This window comes from Mya arenaria, chromosome 5, assembly GCF_026914265.1.
Source record: "Mya arenaria isolate MELC-2E11 chromosome 5, ASM2691426v1".
In the NCBI taxonomy this organism is placed as follows: Eukaryota; Metazoa; Mollusca; class Bivalvia; order Myida; family Myidae; genus Mya; species Mya arenaria.
This window is the reverse complement of record NC_069126.1, coordinates 9,465,362-9,492,981: the sequence shown is the minus strand read 5'-3', so window position 1 is coordinate 9,492,981 and position 27,620 is coordinate 9,465,362. Positions and strand designations below refer to the sequence as shown.

Below are 27,620 nucleotides of genomic sequence, written 5' to 3'. Positions count from 1 at the left end.
CTAACACGGTAAAGACGACTACATGAGTGCATACTAACACGGTTATGACGACTACATGAGTGCATACTAACACGGTAAAGACGACTCCATGAGTGCATACTAACACGGTAAAGACGACTCCATTAGTGTATACTAACACGGTAAAGACGACTCCATGAGTGCATACAAACACGGTAAAGACGACTACATGAGTGCATACTAACACGGTAAAGACGACTCCATGAGTGCATACTGACACGGTAACGACGACTACATGAGTGCATATTGACACGGTAAAGAAGACTACATGAGTGCATATTGACACGGTAAAGACGACTCCATGAGTGCATACTAACACGGTAAAGACGACTCCATGAGTGCATACTAACACGGTAAAGACGACTCCATAAGTGCATACTGACACGGTAAAGACGACTACATGAGTGCATACTGACACAGTAAAGACGACTACATGAGTGCATACTGACACGGTAAAGACGACTTCATGAGTGCATACTAACACGGTAAAGACGACTCCATGAGTGCATACTAACACGGTTATGACGACTACATGAGTGCATACTAACACGGTAAAGACGACTACATGAGTGGACGACTACATGAGTGCATACTAACACGGTAAAGACGACTACATGAGTGCATACTAACACGGTAAAGACGACTACATGAGTGCATACTAACACGGTAAAGACGACTACATGAGTGCATACTAACACGGTAAAGACGACTCCATGAGTGCATACTAACACGGTAAAGACGACTCCATTAGTGCAAACTAACACGGTAAAGACGACTCCATGAGTGCATACTAACACGGTAAAGACGACTACATGAGTGCATACTAACACGGTAAAGACGACTCCATGAGTGCATACTGACACGGTAACGACGACTACATGAGTGCATATTGACACGGTAAAGAAGACTACATGAGTGCATATTGACACGGTAAAGACGACTCCATGAGTGCATACTAACACGGTAAAGACGACTCCATGAGTGCATACTAACACGGTAAAGACGACTCCATGAGTGCATACTGACACGGTAAAGACGACTACATGAGTGCATACTGACACGGTAAAGACGACTACATGAGTGCATATTGACACGGTAAAGACGACTACATGAGTGCATACTAACACGGTAAAGACGACTCCATGAGTGCATACTAACACGGTAAAGACGACTACATGAGTGCATACTAACACGGTAAAGACGACTACATGAGTGCATACTAACACGGTAAAGACGACTACATGAGTGTATACTAACACGGTAAAGACGACTCCATGAGTGCATATTGATACGGTAAAGAAGACTACATGAGTGCATATTGACACGGTAAAGACGACTCCATGAGTGCATATTGACACGGTAAAGACGACTCCATGAGTGCATACTGACACGGTAAAGACGACTCCATGAGTGCATACTGACACGGTAAAGACGACTCCATGAGTGCATACTGACACGGTAAAGACGACTCCATGAGTGCATATTGACACGGTAAAGACGACTACATGAGTGCATACTAACACGGTAAATACGACTCCATGAGTGCATACTAACACGGTTAAGACGACTCCATGAGTGCATACTAACACGGTAAATACGACTCCATGAGTGCATACTAACACGGTAAAGACGACTACAAGAGTGCATACTAACACGGTAAAGACGACTACATGAGTGCATACTGACACGGTAAAGACGACTACATGAGTGTATACTGACACGGTAAAGACGACAACATGAGTGCATACTAACACGGTACTGACGACTACATGAGAGCATACTAACACGGTAAAGAAGACTACATGAGTGTATACTAACACGGTAAAGACGACTCCATGAGTGCATATTGACACGGTAAAGACGACTCCATGAGTGCATACTGACACGGTAAAGACGACTACATGAGTGCATACTAACACGGTTATGACGACTACATGAGTGCATACTAACACGGTAAAGACGACTACATGAGTACATACTAACACGGTAAAGACGACTACATGAGTGCATACTAACACGGTAAAGACGACTACATGAGTGCATACTAACACGGTAAAGACGAATACATGAGTGCATATTGACACGGTAAAGACGACTACATGAGTGCATACTAACACAGTAAAGACGACTACATGATTGCATACTAACACGGTTATGACGACTACATGAGTGCATACTAACACGGTAAAGACGACTACATGAGTGCATACTAACACGGTAAAGACGACTCCATGAGTGCATACTAACACGGTAAAGACGACTACATGAGTGCATACTAACACGGTAAAGACGACTACATGAGAGCATACTAACACGGTAAAGAAGACTACATGAGTGTATACTAACACGGTAAAGACGACTCCATGAGTGCATATTGACACGGTAAAGACGACTCCATGAGTGCATACTGACACGGTAAAGACGACTACATGAGTGCATACTAACACGGTTATGACGACTACATGAGTGCATACTAACACGGTAAAGACGACTACATGAGTACATACTAACACGGTAAAGACGACTACATGAGTGCATACTAACACGGTAAAGACGACTACATGAGTGCATACTAACACGGTAAAGACGAATACATGAGTGCATATTGACACGGTAAAGACGACTACATGAGTGCATACTAACACGGTAAAGACGACTACATGAGTGCATACTAACACGGTAAAGACGACTACATGAGTGCATACTAACACGGTAAAGACGACTACATGAGTGCATACTAACACGGTTATGACGACTACATGAGTGCATACTGACACGGTAAAGACGACTACTTGAGTGCATACTAACACGGTTATGACGACTACATGAGTGCATACTAACACGGTAAAGACGACTACATGAGTGCATACTAACACGGTAATGACGACTACATGAGTGTATACTAACACGGTACTGACGACTACATGAGTGTATACTAAGACGGCAAAAACGACCACATGCCCGTTTACTAACACTGTCATAACGATAACATGAGTGTATACTAACACTGTCATAACGACTGCATGAGTGTATACTAACACTGTCATAACGACTGCATGAGTGTATACTAACACTGTCATAACGACTACATGAGTGTATACTAACACTGTCATAACGACTGCATGAGTGTATACTTACACTGTCATAACGACTACATGAGTGTATACTAACACGGTAATGACGACAACATTTGTTCATTCTTACACAGTAATGACGACTACGTGAGTGTATACTGACACGGTAATGACGACTACATGAGTGTATACTAACACGGTTATGACGACTACATGAGTGTATACTATCACGGTTATGACGACTACATGAGTGTATACTAACACGGTCCTGACGACTACATGAGTGTATACTAACACGGTTATGACGACTACATGAGTGTATACTAACACGGTTATGACGACTACATGAGTGTATACTAAGACGGCAAAAACGACCACATGACCGTTTACTAACACTGTCATAACGACTACATGAGTGTATACTAACACTGTCATAACGACTGCATGAGTGTATACTAACACTGTCATAACGACTACATGAGTGCATACTAACACGGTAATGACGACTACATGAGTGTATACTAACACGGTTATGAAGACTACATGAATGTATACTGACACGGTAATGACGACTACATGAGTGTATACTGACACGGTAATGACGACTACATGAGTGTATACTGACACGGTTATGACGACTACATGAGTGTATACTGACACGGTAATGACGACAACATTTTTTCATTCTTACACGGTAATGACGACTACATGAGTGTATACTAACACGGTAATGACGACTACATGAGTGTATACTAACACGGTAATGACGACTACATGAGTGTATACTGACACGGTAATGACGATTACATGAGTGTATACTAACACGGTTATGACGACTACATGAGTGTATACTAACACGGTAATGACGACTACATGAGTGTATACTAACACGGTAATGACGACTACATGAGTGTATGCTAACACGGTTATGACGACTACATGAGTGTATTCTAACACGGTTATGACGACTACCTAAGTGTATGCTAACACGGTTATGACGACTACATGAGTGTATACTAACACGGTAATGACGACTACATGAGTGTATACTAACACGGTAATGACGACTACATGAGTGTATACTAACACGGTAATGACGACTACATGAGTGTATACTAACACGGTACTGACGACTACATGAGTGTATACTAACACGGTACTGACGACTACATGAGTGTATACTAACACGGTTATGACGACTACATGAGTGTATACTAACACGGTTATTACGACTACATGAGTGTATACTAACACGGTAATGACGACTACATGAGTGTATACTAACACGGTACTGACGACTACATGAGTGTATACTAACACGGTACTGACGACTACATGAGTGTATATTAACACGGTAATGACGACAACATTTGTTCATTCTTACATGGTAATGACGACTACATGAGTGTATACTAAGACGGTAAAAACGACCACATGACCGTTTACTAACACTGTCATAACGACTACATGAGTGTATACTAACACTGTCATAACGACTGCATGAGTGTATACTAACACTGTCCTAACGACTACATGAGTGTATACTAACACGGTAATGACGACAACATTTGTTCATTCTTACACGGTAATGACGACTACATAAGTGTATACTGACACGGTAATGACGACTACATGAGTGTATACTTACACGGTTATGACGACTACATGAGTGTATACTATCACGGTTATGACGACTACATGAGTGTATACTAACACGGTCCTGACGACTACATGAGTGTATACTAACACGGTTATGACGACTACATGAGTGTATACTAACACGGTTATGACGACTACATGAGTGTATACTAAGACGGCAAAAACGACCACATGACCGTTTACTAACACTGTCATAACGACTACATGAGTGTTTACTAACACTGTCATAACGACTACATGAGTGTATACTAACACTGTCATAACGACTGCATGAGTGTATACTAACACTGTCATAACGACTACATGAGTGTATACTAACACGGTAATGACGACTACATGAGTGTATACTAACACGGTTATGACGACTACATGAGTGTATACTGACACGGTTATGACGACTACATGAGTGTGTACTGAACGGTTATGACGACTACATTAGTGTATACTGACACGGTTATGACGACTACATGAGTGTATACTGACACGGTAATGACGACTACATGAGTGTATACTAACATGGTAATGACAACTACATGAGTGTATACTAACACGGTAATGACGACTACATGAGTGCATACTGACACGGTAATGACGATTACATGAGTGTATACTAACACGGTTATGACGACTACATGAGTGTATACAAACACAGTTATGACGACTACATGAGTGTATACTAACACGGTAATGACGACTACATGAGTGTATACTAACACGGTACTGACGACTACATGAGTGTATACTAACACGGTACTGACGACTACATGAGTGTATACTAACACGGTAATGACGACAACATTTGTTCATTCTTACATGGTAATGACGACTACATGAGTGTATACTAAGACGGTAAAAACGACCACATGACCGTTTACTAACACTGTCATAACGACTACATGAATGTATACTAACACTGTCATAACGACTGCATGAGTGTATACTAACACTGTCATAACGACTACATGAGTGTATACTAACACGGTAATGACGACAACATTTGTTCATTCTTACACGGTAATGACGACTACATAAGTGTATACTGACACGGTAATGACGACTACATGAGTGTATACTTACACGGTTATGACGACTACATGAGTGTATACTATCACGGTTATGACGACTACATGAGTGTATACTAACACGGTCCTGACGACTACATGAGTGTATACTAAGACGGTTATGACGACTACATGAGTGTATACTAACACGGTTATGACGACTACATGAGTGTATACTAAGACGGCAAAAACGACCACATGACCGTTTACTAACACTGTCATAACGACTACATGAGTGTTTACTAACACTGTCATAACGACTACATGAGTGTATACTAACACTGTCATAACGACTGCATGAGTGTATACTAACACTGTCATAACGACTACATGAGTGTATACTAACACGGTAATGACGACTACATGAGTGTATACTAACACGGTTATGACGACTACATGAGTGTATACTGACACGGTAATGGCGACTACATGAGTGTATACTGACACGGTTATGACGACTACATGAGTGTGTACTGACACGGTTATGACGACTACATTAGTGTATACTGACACGGTTATGACGACTACATGAGTGTATACTGACACGATTATGACGACTACATGAGTGTATACTGACACGTTAATGACGACTACATGAGTGTTTACTAACACGGTAATGGCGACTACATGAGTGTATACTAACACGGTAATGACGACAACATTTGTTTATTCTAACACGGTTATGACGACTGCATGAATGTATACTAACACGGTACTGACGACTACATGAGTGTATACTAAGACGGTTATGACGACTACATGAGTGTATACTAACACACTACTGACGACTACATGAGTGTATACTAACACACTACTGACGACTACATGATTGTATACTAAGACGGTTATGACGACTACATGAGTGTATACTAACACGGTACTGACGACTACATGAGTGTATACTAAGACGGTTATGACGACTACATGAGTGTATACTAACACGGTAATGGCGACTACATGAGTGTATACTAACACGGTAATGACGACAACATTTGTTTATTCTAACACGGTTATGACGACTACATGAATGTATACTAACACGGTACTGACGACTACATGAGTGTATACTAAGACGGTTATGACGACTACATGAGTGTATACTAACACACTACTGACGACTACATGAGTGTATACTAACACACTACTGACGACTACATGATTGTATACTAAGACGGTTATGACGACTACATGAGTGTATACTAACACGGTACTGACGACTACATGAATGTATACTAACACGATACTGACGACTACATGAGTGTATACTAACACGGTAATGACGAAACATTTGTTTATTCTAACACGGTTATGACGATTACATGAGTGTATACTAACACGGTAATGACGACAACATTTGTTTATACTAACACGTTACTGACGACTACATGAGTGTATACTAACACGGTTATGACGACTACATGAGTGTATACTAACCCGGTTATGACGACTACATGAGTGTATACTTACACGGTTATGACGACTACATGAGTGTATACTATCACGGTTATGACGACTACATGAGTGTATACTAACACGGTCCTGACGACTACATGAGTGTATACTAACACGGTACTAACGACTACATGAGTGTATATTAATACATCAAAAACGACCACATGACCGTTTACTAACACTGTCATAACGACTATATGAGTGTATACTAACACTGTCATAACGACTGCATGAGTGTATACTAACACGGTAATGACGACAACATTTGTTTATTCTAACACGATTATGACGACTACATGAGTGTATACTGACACGTTAATGACGACTACATGAGTGTTTACTAACACGGTAATGGCGACTACATGAGTGTATACTAACACGGTAATGACGACAACATTTGTTTATTCTAACACGGTTATGACGACTACATGAGTGTATACTAACACGGTACTGACGACTTCATGAGTGTATACTAACACACTACTGACGACTACATGAGTGTATACTAACACACTACTGACGACTACATGAGTGTATATTAACACGGTTATGGCGACTACATGAGTGTATACTAACACACTACTGACGACTACATGAGTGTATACTAACACACTGCTGACGACTACATGATTGTATACTAAGACGGTTATGACGACTACATGAGTGTATACTAACACGGTAATGGCGACTACATGAGTGTATACTAACACGGTAATGACGACAACATTTGTTTATTCTAACACGGTTATGACGACTACATGAATGTATACTAACACGGTACTGACGACTACATGAGTGTATACTAAGACGGTTATGACGACTACATGAGTGTATACTAACACACTACTGACGACTACATGAGTGTATACTAACACGGTACTGACGACTACATGATTGTATACTAAGACGGTTATGACGACTACATGAGTGTATACTAACACGGTACTGACGACTACATGAATGTATACTAACACGATACTGACGACTACATGAGTGTATACCAACACGGTAATGACGAAACATTTGTTTATTCTAACACGGTTATGACGACTACATGAATGTATACTAACACGGTACTGACGACTACATGAGTGTATACTAAGACGGTTATGACGACTACATGAGTGTATACTAACACACTACTGACGACTACATGAGTGTATACTAACACACTACTGACGACTACATGATTGTATACTAAGACGGTTATGACGACTACATGAGTGTATACTAACACGGTAATGGCGACTACATGAGTGTATACTTACACACTACTGACGACTACATGAGTGTATTCTAACACACTACTGACGTCAACATGATTGTATACTAAGACGGTTATGACGACTACATGAGTGTATACTAACACGGTAATGGCGACTATATGAGTGTATACTAACACACTACTGACGACTACATGAGTGTATACTAACACACTATTGACGACTACATGATTGTATACTAAGACGGTTATGACGACTACATGAGTGTATACTAACACGGTATTGGCGACTACATGAGTGTATACTAACACGGTAATGACGACAACATTTGTTTATTCTAACACGGTTATGACGACTACATGAATGTATACTAACACGGTACTGACGACTACATGAGTGTATACTAAGACGGTTATGACGACTACATGAGTGTATACTAACACACTACTGACGACTACATGATTGTATACTAAGACGGTTATGACGACTACATGAGTGTATACTAACACGGTACTGACGACTACATGAATGTATACTAACACGATACTGACGACTACATGAGTGTATACTAACACGGTAATGACGAAACATTTGTTTATTCTAACACGGTTATGACGACTACATGAGTGTATACTAACACGGTAATGACGACAACATTTGTTTATTCTAACACGGTTATGACGACTACATGAGTGTATACTAACACGGTAATGACGACAACATTTGTTTATTCTAACACGGTTATGACGACTACATGAGTGTATAATAACACGGTAATGACGACAACATTTGTTTATTCTAACACGGTTATGACGACTACATGAGTGTATACTAACACGGTAATGACGACAACATTTGTTTATTCTAACACGGTTATGATGACTGCATGAGTGTATACTAACACGGTAATGACGACAACATTTGTTTATTCTAACACGGTTATGACGACTACATGAGTGTATACTAACACGGTAATGACGACAACATTTGTTTATTCTAACACTGTTATGACGACTACATGAATGTATACTAACACGGTACTGACGACTACATGAGTATATACTGACACGGTAATGACGACAACATTTGTTTATTCTAACACGGTTATGACGACTACATGAGTGTATACTAACACGGTACGACGACAACATTTGTTTATTCTAACACGGTTATGACGACTACATGAGTGTATACTAACACGGTAATGACGACAACATTTGTTTATTCTAACACGGTTATGACGACTACATGAGTGTATACTAACACGGTTATGACGACTACATGAGTGTATACTAACACGGTAATGACGACAACATTTGTTTATTCTAACACGGTTATGACGACTACATGAGTGTATACTTACACGGTAATGACGACAACATTTGTTTATTCTAACACGGTTATGACGACTACATGAGTGTATACTAACACGGTAATGACGACAACATTTGTTTATTCTAACACGGTTATGCCCATGGATCTAAACAAACGTCGTTTTTTGTTGACTTTCGGAAAGGAAATTAATACATGTTTTGTTTCCCTAATTTTGAATTTAAAAAAAGAGACTGTTATTATACTGTAACGAAATTCTGATGTTATTTAGAAATACATTATTTTAAGTTTAGACATTATATCTACCTGAATCATACATTGCATACAACTAATAATACTGAACTAATTTAGTGTAATACTTGCTTTTATTGCTATGTTTAACCATGCTACATGCATTCTTAATCTGATTGTCAAGTATAACTTTTGTATTATTATCGTCTTCTTCTGGGTATTTGTCGGGGGCCCTTACTAAGAGGTCAGGTGACACTGTAGGCGTAGCCTTATCGCCATCGGCTTGGTTTCAATTCTAAATTGTGAAATATCGGGCGTTTTCGAACATTAAATTATTGTGTAAAATAAAAGGAAACTAGACTTTGGCTTTGTCAAAGACACCAAGATAAGGATATTTAAACAGGACTTTCAAAGCTCCCGTGAGAAATCGTACATGGCCAGAGGTTGCGTCAACTTTGACTCGGGAGAATTTCAGTGCAAGAGTCGGTAGTCTTAAATATTAACTTTTACGTAAGCCGAGGGGAGATAGCTTTGAGAATAACAATGTTATTTAAATCCAATAGTTAAATAAAACGCGAGATGTAGGAATTTATCGGACGGACCAATAAATTCCACAGCCGAGCGAGATGAACTTTTACATCCACGGCACCAACCCGTCCTTCTAATACCCCTGTCATATCTCGTTTAATATCAAATTACTGAATATTAGACACCCTGTTATCTGGTCGAAATGTTAGTTAGTGACAGGATAAGAACTGTCATTTTCTTAACTGTGGTCTGACTTAAAGCTAAAAATGCCGTCTGTGTTCAGATACGTAAGAATTCCTCACATTGCAACATTATATTAGGATTTGTATTTTACTTGACTCAGTTACAGATGTATGTTTACTACGAATCACAGTATATAAAACATGTTTTAAGTGAGATAAAACAAAGTTCTACTCCAGTGTGACCATAAAATGAAAGATATAATACTGAAATAATCAAAATCCAACCTCATTGTGAATGTAAATTTCATAAGCATCATTTATTTGGAAAATAGTTTTTGATGCTAAATCTCAGGAGCTGACTTAGTAAGGATGTATTCTCAAAGACTCGAGCTGGCAGGATTGCTGATTCCACTAGTAATACCATTGGTTTTATGTATATCTGGTAAGTCAAATTTGTTAGATACGAAATACATTAGCCACAGGTATGTAACACCAGTAAATTGATACATTTTTAACTGTTAACTATTTACACCTCAGCCTCCCTTCTTTAAATGAACTGGCTTTCCGCAATTGCGCATATTTTCCGTTGAACGCAACATCTTCGGATATGTTCGGATAGTGAATAATCGCATATAATCATCTTGTACGGATATATAGCAAGGCAAAATGTGTTATCATTGTGCATTATTCGCTTAATTCGAAAGCCTTTATGTATTTCTTTGTTTTCTACTTTTCAAGGCACATACAACAATTAAACAGTTTACTTTTCCCTAACGGCTTCGCAAACCTCAGTCACATTTTCATTGGACATTGAGTTGTTACAACTTCAAATTCGGAATATTATATAAAAAAACATATTTATAATCATTTATAAAACCAAAAATAAAGAAGGGTTTAAAAGTAATTTTATATTTCTGACTGTCCATTTTTTTTAACAATGACTGTCTATTATTCAACCATTGGACAGTCCATTCTACAACTAGTGGATAGTTAGTAGAAATAAAGTACGGAACTCAGGCCAATAACACATATTGAGTACAAAAAGAACAATGGATGACGTCTTAAACATGTTTTAAAAATTCAGTGTCGTCGAGCATGCCGTGCGTCAGCTGAGCAAGCACTTGTCTATTTTGTTATGTCATCTTTCAATTTTATGGTGGCATCTACCCTTTCACATTTATTCTCTAATTGTATCAAAACTTAGCATCAATGATTAAATTATTGTCAAACTATGTTAAATACATATCTAGCGTTCGTTTGCCAGTAATATCTCTGTGTGCACTCTAGAGTTGTCACCTTGTAAACTTATGGACATATATCTTACAAACAGAAAACAACGGGTCAAACTGTGTCAAATTACCAGTGAGTGGGACACAATCCTGAAAGGGCCACAAGGATCAATATAAGGGTCTCCATATATTTAATCACACTATCGTTTGTTAAGAGCCAGTTAAACTTTTAGACGTTGGGGTAGATAGTTTATTAATTTGATGTCCAGATTTCTAAAATGTGCAAAAAAGCAGCTTAGCAACTGAATATCCTTCAAAGACTAAGCAAATTTGGACAACCAATACTAAGCTTATTATCTTTAAATCTTTTATCAGATCCAATTTCAACTACTGTCCTGTTGTTTTTCATTTTTGTAGCAAGACCAACACAGATAGAAATTTAAAAGAAAAGATTCAATACAGGGGTTTAAAAATTGATTTTAAAGATTACAATTCAACTTACAAAAGTCTTCTTCGTAGAAGTATATATTGCCAACATTACATCTGAGCAGGGTAAGATTCATTGCATTGAAACTTACAAATGTCTGTACAATATATCACAAGAATATGTTCAAAACCTTTGAGCTTTTAAGACATGTAATTTTAACCTCGGATATGAAAACTGTGTAGATGTGCCATCAGTAAGAACAACTAAATTTCCGCTTTGAGGCCATTCAGGTATGGAAAAGCCTGCCAAAGGAAGTAAGGTGCTCTCAAAACGACATGGAATTTAGAAGGCTGATCCACAACTGGACAGGTTCCTTCAGTAAATACTCACTGTGCAAATAATATGTTATAACTTAAAAAATGAGAAGAAATTGAGAATAATAAGGTGTTTCACTGAATAACATTTATCTATTGTCTCTACGGAAAGGAATTTTGTTTCCAGGGGATGTCCTACACCAAATAGACAAGATGTGGCATTCAAAGACCAGAAAAGATTTCAGCGGGCATTTTGAATATGAATAAAAAATAGCGAGGGCTATAATCTATACATGATTGATTAAAATTTATGAATCATTAAAATCTGTCGAATACATAGAACTGCTTGTGGTTTTTTTTCGGCAATTATTTGTTAAGGTGTTACGATTTGATTTTGCGTTGAGTGGAAGATGCTGATATTGCCAGGACGGTGACCGGGCAAAGATTTGAATGGTTACCTGTAGGTAGGGATTGACCCAATCATAGGAGTAACCATGCCCATGTACACTACTGTTTCTGATAATATCAGCAAAATCTAGTTGTATTTGAATTACTTGATAAATTAAGAACTTCGTCTTAGCAATAATTTCTAAAGCTGTTTTTTTTCAAGCAAACTTATGTAATTATAATATTTTTTACCAACTACACATCAATGTACCATGCTGTAATTCCAATGAACATAATGCTTCTTTCAATTTTGCTGTTTTAAATGTAAATGCTTATTCTTAATTTATACTTTTGCAAAAAAAAACAACTAAACATTATACAGTGGTTTGTTAACTAGAGGAATCGTGCGCGTGTGGATTGACCGTACAGCCGTGTAAACTAGTTGATGTTATCACTGCCTCACTGCATACAACTAGTACTTTTATCCATCTTACTTTTTAAATATTTTATGAATACTTGTTCTAATATTGTACCTATTGAAAACTGTATGCTGTTATTGCCAGGTCACCAGCTCTTGGTTATGTTTTGATATATAATGTATAATTGTTATTCATGTCGGAAAACAGCTCATTAGGCTAATGTTTCTTGTAAACATATACCCGACTTCAAATTAAAAAAAACTGTATCTTGTTTCCAAACAATGGGCGCTCCCGATAAGCGGTACATGAATCAATCTCGAGTCCGTGTCCTGGTCATCATTTTGGCTCTTCAAATTTGCTTTAAAAGTTTTACTAAGAAACCCAGCAGATAAGACCGATACAACTACCGCCATAGTTGATCCGTTCACTCCATGCTCCACGCTGGTACAGTTTAAACTGTGTAGCAACTGTGGCGTAGTTAACTTTCATTGCACTAAATATATTCTGTTAAAGGTGACAAAAACGCTTTGTTATCGAACCTCCTAATTATATTGTGTATTACCTTGCCTGTGTATGTTCATTGTTTGTTCTATTTTAGCGGAATCAACTTGCAGCAGATACATTCCTGGTCCAAATGCTTCGAAGGATTGTTGTAGCCATGGATGTCTGTGGGCTTCCTGTACCTCTGACAGATACAATGGCAAACCGATTCTACATTTCGGTAGGTGTGGCAAATACTGAAAAGCAGGGGTTGGATTAGATTATTCTGTTATATCGTATGTACATTAACCTACCAGGGAGCGTTTGTGTTCTTTCATAGATTAATTCTGATATCAGAACGGTAACCAGTTGAACCATGCAATAAGTAGTAACAGATAAAGAACGCTATACATGTATTTGAATATGTGAGCATGGGAAGCAATAGCCATGAATAAGAGAGATATTGACATTGGGAAAACAGTTGCTTCATCAAAACCTCATGCTTGAAAGTATTAAAAAAATCGCCTTTTGCGCACTCTGTGTTTAGTTTCACTAACTTGGGTAGATTGTGCAGTGAGCCAGCTTCTATTCGGCAATACTGGTTTGCGGTTCATGAACGTGTACGTGTAGACACTTGGAAGTTTTTTACGTTACCTTCTCTTGTGACTCGAAGCTCTAGCTCAAATAACCAGTAGAAATTGAATAAATGGTTGCTTCTTTTTATTGTTTTGATAACACAGTGATATTAAATGTTTTAATTTGTCCGTCTTTACTTGGGCCGTTTTAACTCATAACGTTTGCCGGTGCGTGTACGTTGTGTGTTCTTTGTCCACGTACAAGTACCTGTGCACCAAGTAGATTATTGCAACCTAATTAATACGGTTTTATCCATAGAAAGTACAATTGTAACGTGAATTAAGATTTTTTTCACACTTTGATTCAGGCTGTCACGCTTTTGACTGGAATAGTTCTTTGGATTGTGCAGAAGGAGAGAAACCGGACATTATTTGTCCTAGAGGTCAGAAATATATGTTTTAAAATTAAGCATAAATGCAGAATTTGGTAAAGCTGGCATTTTATGGTGTTGAGTTAACTGTAAACCCATCGAATAATATAGCCATATGTTATTTTGCATTTTCAAAACCTTCAAGATATCGAATCAGTCAGCCTAGTGTTTAGCTGTTCAACTGACACAGGCCTTTTTAGATAATCCGTGATGTTAGTATATATTTAGTAAGTTAAACTAGTGTTAATGATATTATGACTTTTAATAAAAGCAAAATTATAAACAATGAAATATTAGATGTCATACTGAGAATTATCAGGGATATGTCTGTTGTGTGTTTGTTTTAGAAACCACAGCATCAAGTACTGTAGCAGCTTCCCCTACTTCCGAATATATCACTGCCAACTCTACAACAAACACGACAGAACACGGAATGAACAGTGGCCCTAACTGTAAGGCCATAGTTCAATAAAGGTGTAGCATTCTGCTCGGTATAAGCATCAGTCACACTAGGCCGATTGTCTAGGCCTGGGGCGATTCTACGATTGTAGATTAACATCTGCGTCGTCGTTTCTTTAGTTTCTACCCTTCTGATGAAAACAACATATCTGTCAGATATACGAGTATAATGTTAATATAAGCACGTGTACAGTTGTTGGTTAGTTCAACAACCAATGCATCCGCTTTTATTAACTAGACACCAACATGCGACATGCCGGGCCCGTTGAAACAGCCTTTGATACAGACATATTGCTCTTCCATGCAATTGCATCACATAATTATTGAAGTTGGATAGGTAGCAGGCACCTTGATTGTGATGTTTTATGACATACCCATTCGTTTCATGTAAATTAGACTTGCGCCTCTATCTATTTTGGAAGTTCGCCTCTATCAAACTTAGATTTGTGGGACTCAAATTATATATTGTAGCACCCCTGTTTTCAACCAAAAAACACGAAGTAAAATCTGAAAAATATCATCCATCAATTTTTGTGACCTCGACTTATCAGGTAAAGACCTGGGTCTCACGTGTGACACACAACTTCATGGTTACCATGTGTGCCAAGTTACTTGGCAATCGATTAATGCATGGATACGAAGTGGCTTGGACAAGTTACTGTCCTATGAACACAGCTCGTTTTGACCTGTAAGTGTGCCAGTGACATAAAACTACAGGCCTGTGTCACACAACATACTGCCTCGTCTTGGAGAGCTTATGTGCCCAGATACTTGGGATTCCTATGATGCATTGTTAAGATGCAATGGACACATTCCTAATAACAGAACTCATTTTTACATGAGTGACCTTGACCTTTAAGGAACAGAGCTGTATATCTGCCAGACATAATGCCTCAACATGATGGATATATTCAACTTTCTGGAAAATGATATAATGCATGGTATAGAAAAGGTCCGGAGACGGTAAAGTCTTATCAACACTTATCAGTTTAACCTCTGACCATTACACCTGACCGGGTATCATTTCAACCTTTGACCATTAAGCCTGACCTTGTGTCATTTCAACATTTGACCATTAAGCCTGGTCTGGTGTCATTTCAACCTTTGACCATTAAGCATGGCCTGGTGTCATTTCAACCATTGACCATTAAGCCTGACCTGGTGTCATTTCAACCATTAAGCCTGACCTGGTGTCATTTCAACCTTTGACCATTAAGCCTGACCGGGTGTCATTTCAACCTTTGACCATTAAGCCTGACCTGGTGTCATTTCAACCTCTGACCGGGTGTCAATTCAACCTCTGACCATTAAGCCTGACCGGGTGTCATTTCAACCTCTGACCGGGTGTCATTTCAACCTCTGACCATTAAGCCTGACCGGGTGTCATTTCAACCTTTCACCGTTAAGCCTCACCTGGTGTCATTTCAACCTTTGACCATTAAGCCTGACCTGGTGTCATTTCAACCTCTGACCATTAAGCCTGACCTGGTGTCATTTCAACCTCTGACCGGGTGTCATTTCAACCTTTGACCATTAAGTCTGACCTGGTGTCATTTCAAGCTTTGACCATTAAGCCTGACCTGGTGTCATTTCAAGCTTTCACCATTAAGCCTGACCTGGTGTCATTTGAACCTCTGACCGGGTGTCATTTTAACCTTTGACCATTAAGCCTGACCGGGCGTCATTTCAACCTCTGACCGGGTGTCATTTCAAGCTTTCACCATTAAGCCTGACCAGGTGTCATTTCAACCTTAGACCATTAAGCCTGACCGGGTAACTATAAATGCTCCTTTCAAGTACGTTGTGTCTACTTTGTACACAAAGTAGCTTATTACAACCTTATTGATACTCTACCGTTCGTATATAGAACAAATGCTGCATAAATTAAGAACTGTTTTTCATACTTTAATTCAGGCTGTCATGACTTTGGCTGGAATAGTTCATCGTTTTGTGAAGAAGGAGAGATACCGGACATTATTTGCTCTACAGGTCTAAGGACAGAAATATAAGTTTTATGATTATGTATTTATGTAGAATTTGGTAAAGCTGATACATGTATTTTATGCTGTAAAACCGTCCGTAAATCCATCGGATGATGCAGCCATGTGTTTTGTTTTGTTTTTTTTATTTTCAAAATCCTTAAGATTTCGAATCAGTCAGCCAAGTGTTATGCTCTTCAGCTGACACAGGACTTTTCAGTTTGCGTGAATACTCTATATTTAGTTACTAATTATAGCGATATATTAATTAAAACATATCCAAATAATGAAAAATTAGACGCCATACTGAGATGTATTATGTGTATTTTTCAGAAACCACAGCACAAAGTACTGTAGCTTCCCCTGCTTCCGAAAGTATCACTACCAGCTCTACAACAAACACGACAGAACATGGATTGAACAGTGGCCCTGTCTGTAAGCTTCATGATTTAAAAAGTTGTACTCAATCTGGTCGGTATAAACATCAGTCACACTAGGTCGATTGTCTAGGCCTGGGACGATTCTACGATTGTAAATTAACATATGCGTCGTCTTTTCTTAATGAAGGATATACATGTAATTGGTGATTTGCTGTATTTAGTTTCTACCCTTCTTATGAAAGCTGATAAACATAAAATGTTATTGTAAGCACGTGTACAGTTGTTGGTTTGTTCAACAACCAATGCATTCGATTTTATTAACTAGACGCCAACAGGCGACATGTCGAGCCCGTTAAAACAGCCTTTGACACAAGTCATACATGTATTGCTCTTCCATGCAATTGCATCAGTTATCAATTGAGTTTGATAGATAACAGGTACCTAAAATATGATGTTTATATGATATAACCGTTTACTATCTAATTTGAAAGAGCACTTCTATCTAGTTTAGATTTGTAGGTCTCAATAATATAGTGTAGAACCTCTTTTTTCAATCCAAAACACGAAGTAAAATTCGAAAATATCAACCTTCAATTTTTGTGACATAGACCTTTCAGGTACATACCTTGGTCTCGCGTGTGACACTTAACTTCACAATGGTTACCATGTGTGTCCAGTTAATTGGCTAATAGAAGCATGGATAAATTGTGGCTTGAACAAGTTACTGGCCAATGAACACAGCTCATTTTTTTCATTTTGCATTCAGTGTAATCTTGACATTTGCGGTACAGACCTCGGAGTTGAACATGACACGCCGTCTTATCTTGATGAATATTCATGACAAGTTTCCTGAACATTCTATAATGATCGGTGAAGAGGCGGCTCGTACAACGTACATTCTAAACAACAGTAATCGGTTTAACGTTTGAACTGTTTGAGTGACCTTGGCCTTTGAGATTGTGTCTTGTGCTCGACACTCCATCACATCATGGTGAACCTTCATGGCAAATCCTATAATGCATGGTCAAGATACAGCCCAGACAAGAATCATTTCAACTTTGATCTCTTAGCGTGACCCTGGTCGTGTGTGCGACATGCTTACTCCTGCCTCGGCCTTTGAGGTACAGTCCTGGTCGTGTGTGCGACATGCTTACTCCTGCATCGGCCTTTGAGGTACAGTCCTGGTCGTGTGTGCGACATGCTTACTCCTGCCTCGGCCTTTGATGTACAACGATATAACATAAAAAATGAGTTACAGCAGTTTTTACAATGCCAGAAAATCACGGGCTCGACAAAAATGATTTATTAAAGGCACAAACACCATTGTCTTCAAACACATATCTTACTGTGACATTTATATGTGATACTTTCCAGGTATCATTTCGACTCCGCTGATTGGACTGTTGACTGTGTCGTTTCCTTGGTTAACAAATTGGTGAAATGAAAATCTGTGTGTGTTTTTTTATATCCGTCGCATTAAAGAAACAGTTCCATGACGATAGATGTGCGATATAGGAAGCACTCCACACAGATGTAGCTCAGTGGATACATTAACATAAACAAACTCATAATGTTCTACTAGATATAATTGCCATTGCCATTTAAATGCGGTTTTGTAATACATTAAACATACCATAAATTATACTGTTATAATTCTAAGGCTCGCACTATTTTATATACAATGTATTCTCTCCTGTTCTCGTTTTATTTTCTTCTTAATGGGGGAAATAAATGATATGTCTTTCTCCAATTCGTCACTCTGTAGTCCATTTCGTGGGTAGTAACCAATACTGGTGACCATTTGGTCAGGTATCCAGAACATTCCCCTGGTGGGTTCGAACCTACGACACTGCATAATCCGTATTACAGCGATTAAAGTCAGGGGCGAAGATGTTCCTAAAAAACGTGTAGGCCCGATGGTTGTAGGTAAGTTTGGGGATAAAATACCCCCCCCACACACACACACATAAAACATTTCTTTCTACATAAGAAACAAAATGCTGCAATATCGGAGCATTCCATGAGAACAAAGGCACAATTACATCCATTTTATATCCACACTTCACACACTCAATTATATATGCAATGAATACTATGAAAGCAAACCTTACACACCAAACTTGTTTTGGTAAAACATGCAATAAAACAAAATTTTGAGTTGTTCAAATTGTTTGAGTAGCTATTACTTTTCATATCAGATTTAGTTTAATTAAATTTTGTCATTTTTCACAAAAAGTGTTGGCCCAGGCGAACAATGCCTATATATAGCTACCCCACTGGCAGTTTAGATCGATGCAAAAGCGATGCGTTTATTGCAGCGAGCAACCGCAGGGTCCTGTAACACTGACATGTTTTTAAATAACTAGCTTTGACAGAAGCAACACTTTTTAAACATAAATGCCTATAAAAGACAATGTTTTGTGTGAATTGTTTTATTTTAACCGGATAGATTCTGCGAAACCGTTGATATAATGTGCATCAATTAAACGTATGTAAGTTTCTTTGACGTTAGTGCACCTCGTGGTTTATTGTATGTACGAGTATAGGTTATGCATATATACGTATCTGTTTAGTAATAACGCATCACCTTCATAACTTTATTATGCAAAAATACAAAATGAAAAACTTTTCAACAAAAAAGACAAAATCACATGTAAATATATATACAACTCGTAAACAATTTAAACAATGTATAAATTCGGTACAAATAAACAGACCTATTTACAATTCAATGACGCGTATTCAGTATTAGCGTTATATGAGGGAGTATTTGCTTTAATTCCAACATATTTTATTCATCAGCGTAAACATTCATAACATAAAGACAAACAGAAACACATGTACAATCTAAAGAAAAGGATCACAACGAGAGAAAAATATATCTTAAAAAGTTATTCTCAAAAAATATTTATAAACTGCAGTATAAAGGTAACAGAACTATTCACAATACAAAACACGTCTTCAGTAGTATCGTTACTTGAGGGAGTAATTGCTTAGTTCAATGTCACTACACCTTGACGCCACTGGTTTCTGTGATACGAACGCCGTCTGACGTCTTCCTACAATGGCGAGCAAACAGCAGAACAAGTTTTACCAAAAGGGCCACAGCTGCGATGGCCAATAGTACGATGGTGAATATTGTGTTGCGTGCTCCTTCGTCGTAGTTCTTGACGATACTTCCGGTGAACGCCACCACGAGGACGAGATATGGCGTGAAGGTGTAGCGAGTCCATCTATCAGTGAAGAACCAGTCTGCAACGAGAAACGCGAGGACCACGGCCGCCAGTATGCTCAAACTTACTGTGCAAGCGTCTCTCTGATCAATGTCAACGGTGGACTCGTATGTAAGCAGCATAGCAAAGTTCAGAAGCGTCGCTATCGTGCACCACGTGGCGTATATGCCCAGTCCATTCTGCACGAGGAATCGTGTGAGCCAGACGTCGGATTTGCGCTCCTGTTTGATCAGCGTATCTATTCCCTTGTCAAGGTTGCGGTAGGAGAAAAACATACATATGTATAACGTCACCGTCATCAGGAATAGGACGGCGGCCGCGGCAGCAATATACTCGCGGTCAAACACCACCATCCATGTGCAGTTGAGTGCCATGTTCAGGAGGTAGCTCAAGAGAAACGGAACCGGAAGAAGGATGGGGTTAGTGTAGTGTGGGCCCTGATCGGACTTCCTGAAGAGTGCGACGACGGCGTAGATAATCCAGAGCGCTTGCCATGTGTAGATGAATCCCCAGATGGAGAACGTCCATCCCGCCGGCGTGATCTCCAGGTAATATTTGTCCGATATATCACCCGTATTCGACTGGTACAAACCTGGGGAATAAAGTTGGTTTGTTGGAAATAGTGTAAACGTGATTGCAACGTAAAAGTAAATCGGTAATAACTCACTTAAACTGTTAATACAATTCCCTCTTATCGTGATACAGCGTTGTTAAGATAAAAATAACGATTTACATTGAGAAACCATTTTAACTTATACTCAGGCTAGGAAAGTGTTAAGTAAATGCATACATTATTGCACTGTACACGGTGCGTACTCGAGAAAATGGCGTACCTGTGTCGATTCCTCCCCCGGCGAGCCCATTAAAAACGGCCACCACGATGAAGGCCAGCGGCACCATGACCGTCAGGGTGAGTAGGGTGGGGTTGTGGCCCATGGTTGGATGCTAGCTGAGACAGGAGGTACCTGTAAAAACAGTTTCAAAATACAATACTCAGATGGCAGTTCATGATCGGCATCATCGTTGTGGCAGTGTCATTGCTCTTGGCGCTGGATGTGGTCAGAACTCAGACATCCTCAGAATTCGGAATACATGACTGTACATATAACGATGATGACCAGCGGCACAATCTTACCCTAACCCTTAACCGTCAAGTTAAAGACTTAAATAAGATGTTACTGTATGAAAACAACTACGACGATGATAGTATCAATGCAACGTTTAACAAAATATTTGAAACAAATATTCTAAAATCAAACATGCAAGGGTGGGGGAATGGAGTTTAACCGACACTAATTACAGCCCTGTGTCAAATACGTCCTATTAAATACCAATTAAAAGTATTTTGATAAGCAAAAATTGATAAGAGTAAGATCTAATGTAAGTTGCATTGTTTAGGTAGACACATGACATATAATAGATTAGAAGTTGTAGAGAAATAGTTGTGATACGAATGGATATCGAGGGGAGATCGGATCCTGATACCGATTGTTAAATTAGTTATAATAATAAAAATCTGATTTTCGCTAAAGATATAATGCACATGTTCCCCGAAGGCTCAAAGTGAAGATCAGATTCTATGCAGCAGATAGAGCACTAGCTGTAATATTCGCTGTAAATATTAACAAAAGAGTACGTCACACAGAGTTCATGTAGGGTGTGTTGTATAAATTAGTGAATACACAACATAACCAAGTATTTATTTAGTACAACATCGTGGCAACGAGAGTGATTAATATAAGTTGTAATAACTTCTTTCACAAAAATAAATAAATAAATTTATACTGAAGTATTTATTTGAAGTTAAATTAAAGGCCTCGAGCCAAAAATATAATTTGAGTTCAGATCTATTTAGTGATCTACTTTATGGTCAAGTGCGACATTAAAACTACAAAGTAAACAAAGTTCAATATTCGCATGATGGCATAAGTATTTACATATTGTTCCGACATTAATAAGCTCTTAAAGTTCTAAACATTCTAGCCTTCCCGTGTCAAGTCTAGATCCCTTAGAACACTGGAATCACATTGGCCCAGGAGTTGGGGAGCAAGCAGATTTCTATGATGTAAACAATTTGAATCCCTGTTAATATGTTGGCGTACAATCTTGCCAAGGAATGCAACTATTGTAGATCTATAAATATTTATGCCAGCAGAAGCCCCATTTTCCATTAAATAATAAATTAATTTTGCGCAAAGAAAGGTTTAACCCTACGCAATATTTGGGCCTCCACAGCCCCACACTTCACGGCATCTTGGCCCCCATATCCCAAGGGCCCAGTCTCCATGGCACCACAATAGACGGCTCCACTCTCCACGACCCTACATACACTGATTAAATACTAAACAATTCTAATAACAATGCAAAATAAAATTCCATACCTTTTAGCTAAATAATCTAAAAGCAAAGCAATCCCTTGCTAGTTTTTACAAACTCTAGAGGAATGTGGATAAACAATGTATAACAACACTTATGTTATAGCCAGCTTAAAGCGACGCACGTTACAATACATGTGATATCGATCAATGTAAAAACATTTCACACATTTGTCAAAAGGTTTGCGGCTATTTCTACTCTGTTTCTGCCTAGTTAAGGTTCACTGAGCAGCTATGATTTGTGTCCACATTTGAGATCGTTAAACGGCCAATTCATTTTGGTCATTTTAAAATAACGTAGATTTCAAGCCATATACTTTGAACACAATTTATGAATGCTCCTTTTGTTTCTTAAAACCCGTTTTGTCAAACTAAAACACTTATAAAAAATGAACGTTTTAGTCGTTAATAAATGCAAGACACAATAAAACCATTAAGAGTTTACAGATGGGTGCTGCACCCTGTCTTTTTGTTAGCACATTTCTACCCTCATGGAGACCAACATAGACCCTTCTGTCTTAATAGAATTAAATTCTTAAGGTCACCATATAATACATTTGTTTTGAATAAAGTAAATAGTATTATTGTAAATACATACAGGTTTTACATTTATGGCATGAAAACCCTCATTACATCAATTAAACACGATTTCTTTCCTGTCAGTGATACAGTGTGCCCTTACTGTCCCTTCTCTGCAGACCTCTGTCGGCTAAAACCCTTAATTAGTGAAATCTACTGGAACGATCCCACGTTCAAAGCCACTCAGCCCATGTTTCGAGAATACAGCCTTTTAAGCTATTAATGCGAATACTATTATTTTGATATGTAAAAGATAAACAAAAACAGCATACCTTTGAATCCTTTTTAAAAATCGTCAATTTAACTTTACTCCTGTAAAATTGTGATTCTCGCCGGACCAATTGTTGGCGATTTTTAGCGAACCAAAATATCAACAACCTAATTTAAACGTTGGATTACAAATGAGCTTTTGATAGTACAAATATAGATGATGTCTTTTATAACAAATGTGTAGTTATATAACGTTTGGCGTCCTTCACCCTTTACCAGATCTCAGCACGAACCGCCAATTATACGTTTTCCGTGCTACTTCTTGCCCGCAAAGTTGACTCATTGCTTACGTACATTGAGATACACACGTAAATAAACAACTGTAAACCAGTCAATAGTTATCAAAACAACAGTTTATAGTCAGAATATCAATTGTTTATAACTAAACATTCATTTATATGTAAAATATTAAATAAAAAAAAAACTTCTTACGTAACCGTTCCACTCGGCTGAACCAGTCAGTAAGGAGGTCGCCTGAATTTTTAGTGCGCATGTTTCGTAACAGACGTACTTATATCGAGTTAAATCAGTACGCTCGACTGGATCGACGCTTGTGAAAATTTAAGAATTTATTTTAGTCTCATCAATGAACTGTGCATTCATGAATACAAGCACAATAGCTACACGTACATTGCCACTCTAGTAAGAGTTATAGGAGACTTATCAATAGCAGACATATATTACAAAAAGACATATTTTCAGCTTTTTACAGGTAATAGCTAGGTCAACACCCATGCTAACCCGATTAAAAAGAAATGGCTCATTACAATAAAAAAAGATCTGACAGTGTAAATAAGTACTAATAATGCACCACTAAAAAAAAGTTTAAAATAAGGAATCCAAATTTGATCAGACCATTATTTTTTATGGTTAGATTAGCAAAGCTATTCTACATAATGGCTTAAACTCTGAGGTAACATATGTTATTTCGATAGAGAAATACATTATATACATCATTTCTTAAATTATCTTTGCATTTAAATAGCTACACATATGTTGGTCTATTCAAGATACAAGTTCTGAAATTTTAGAATCAAGAAACAATATTTTTGCAGTTATTTTCGCTTTAGAAAAATGATTCAATTTGTCTTGATCACACATACTATTAAGTGATGCATCAAGCTCAATGGCTTTTCTTACTATCTTGATAGGTAGAAGGAGAAATAGAACAAGGATTTCGCCTTTTATGGCAAGATTACATATGATATAGGACATAAACGTAGACTTTCAGGGATGTTTTCATATCTCCCAGTTTCCAGACAAAGTCGAGCAATCTGATATCTAAAATAAGCCATTGTTGACTAGTGCTTTTTAGTTATCATGAAACATAGATTTCAGATCAAATATTCAACCTTAAATGTTCTGATCCGTGTTGGGTCCGGGACAGACCGGGGTGGTCTGGGATGGTCCTGGATACCACCCGGGAAATTTAAACTGTTTAAAACTGCCGTGGTGCTTTTCAATCCGGGACAGTCCGTGTAGCGACCATGTTGACTCCGAGAATGTAAGTAGTGGCATTGTGATGATCTTTGGCGACCCGACGTGTCGTGTTGGACACGGATCACTCGGGACGGTCCGTGTTGGGTCTGTAGCTATTCTAGTATGGTCCGGAATGTCATTCGTGTTGACAACATGTTGGTCCGGGTAATTTCGGGACGTTCCGTGGTGCTTCCGGGGTTATTCATGTTGGCTCCTTTGGGAAGCCATGTCGGGTACAGGCTGGTCCGATGTTTTGAGACCGTCGACTCAATTTCACCCAGGACCACGCAGGACCTCCCCGGGGTGGTCCGTATTGGACCCCGCTATGGTGTGACAGTAGCTTTAACGAACAATGTCATCCTGTCACAATGGTTTTTGATGACATATTTTCACATCTATCCAATTGTTGAAGCGTACTTATAAATTACAGATGGTTCTTATACTCAAACTGCCAATTTTCGCATCGTGTCTACTGTTATTACAATTTAATCTGATGGCGGTGTTTTTAAAATTAACTCTTTCCATAACATTTCGATTGAGCCTATTCCATTGTTGTGACACAGATCTCAATTGTTACAACTATGGGGGAGGCAAACCAAATTCACCGTAGTTGATCATTGTTGGCGGGGAGGTGGTATAACCATGTACCCAAGAAAAAATACAAGGCTTGCCTCTGAACTGAGTTAAGTCAATGTGATCTACTCCCCCAGTTAACAGCGCCATATGCTATAACAGGCCATACAGTGTTGTCATAGTGGTTTGTGAATACATTGTAAGGCATACCCCCACATTATTTAAGTTTTACAATCAGAAAACCAAGAGCCCTGCCAGCACTCTGTAGCAACATATTTGGATGCAAAATAAAATGCTAGAAATTCACCACGCAATAATGGCATCCACCTTCGAATTGTTGTCCCCACATGTGAATTCATATGACGTTATGATATTTAGTTTTGAGGACGTTCATCCTTTTGTCATTTTGGGGGTAATAAGGACTTGACCAAATTTCACGAAAGCATATTTCATCAGATTTTGGACCAAAAAGAATTTACATTTTTACGGAAAATTCTGTCGACAACAAACTTGTTTTTGTGTCAAAATGCCAAAAACATTCCAATCAAGAACGTTAGATGTTGATGATATCTTTTCAAATAAGCAAGTTATTCAATAAAATAATGAAATTTAGCGTATCAAATTTCCTTGTTACAAAAATGCAAATATCTTTCTTAAATTATCTGCAAACACACAAAGCCTCAAGACATTGTTTATTGGGAAGTACTGACTATTTTGACTCCAAAATATATTCATTTTGTACAAAGACATTTTTGAAAAAAAATGCAAACGCTTTTTATTATAACTTAAATCGGTTAAATCTTCCTTCGTAAAATTACTTTAACCCCTACTAACATTTACGGATATATGTATTATGTTTGCTAAATATTGAACCTCAAAACTAAATAAAAAATGATTATTTTTAACATTTTATGCTTTGGTACTTCAAACGACTTTTAAATTGTGTAAGGCCCTTGTATTTACAACCATATTGTTATCATTACACCAATTACTTAATAGATCCAGCATATCTTGAGGTTCATCCTCATTCTCTGCGCTCAGCACTTGATCATCTGCATAAAGTAATGTACATGTTTTGCTCATTATTAATACAAATACCTTTACCTGTATCTTTAATTTCTACAGCCAGATCATTTTCAACCAAATTAAAGAGCTGGGCTTCAGCATTTTAAGTTCCTTAGAATGCATTTAAACATGCCTATACAATAACCGATCAAAACTTTCAGAAACCTCTCTCTTATCATCATCTTATTTGATCATAATGTATATGA

At 38.1% G+C, this 27,620-nt stretch overlaps 2 protein-coding genes across 4 annotated transcripts; one reads left to right on the top strand and one right to left on the bottom strand.

The window, feature by feature from the left end:
• Positions 1-10,971: 10,971 nt before the first annotated feature.
• Positions 10,972-19,482, top strand: LOC128234773 (uncharacterized). Of its 2 annotated transcripts, XM_052949274.1 has the most exons (7): positions 10,973-11,202; positions 14,135-14,257; positions 14,960-15,034; positions 15,370-15,474; positions 17,396-17,470; positions 17,794-17,895; positions 19,215-19,482. In XM_052949274.1, the coding sequence occupies exons 1-7, from the start codon at positions 11,130-11,132 to the stop codon at positions 19,277-19,279; spliced, it is 618 nt and encodes a 205-aa protein (XP_052805234.1). In that variant the 5' UTR covers positions 10,973-11,129; the 3' UTR covers positions 19,280-19,482. The 2 variants fall into 2 exon arrangements, with proteins under 2 accessions (XP_052805235.1, XP_052805234.1); XM_052949275.1 differs by lacking the exon at positions 15,370-15,474 and having other exon boundaries at positions 10,972-11,202.
• Positions 19,483-20,423: 941 nt separating this feature from the next.
• On the bottom strand, positions 20,424-24,822 carry LOC128234771 (uncharacterized). 2 transcript variants are annotated; one of them, XM_052949273.1, is made up of 3 exons: positions 24,730-24,822; positions 21,907-22,038; positions 20,424-21,665 (listed from the first exon to the last, which is right to left on the bottom strand). In XM_052949273.1, the coding sequence occupies exons 2-3, from the start codon at positions 22,007-22,009 to the stop codon at positions 20,848-20,850; spliced, it is 921 nt and encodes a 306-aa protein (XP_052805233.1). In that variant the 5' UTR covers positions 22,010-22,038; positions 24,730-24,822; the 3' UTR covers positions 20,424-20,847. The 2 variants fall into 2 exon arrangements, with proteins under 2 accessions (XP_052805233.1, XP_052805232.1); XM_052949272.1 differs by lacking the exon at positions 24,730-24,822 and adding an exon at positions 24,300-24,529.
• Between the last annotated feature and the right edge of the window lie 2,798 nt (positions 24,823-27,620).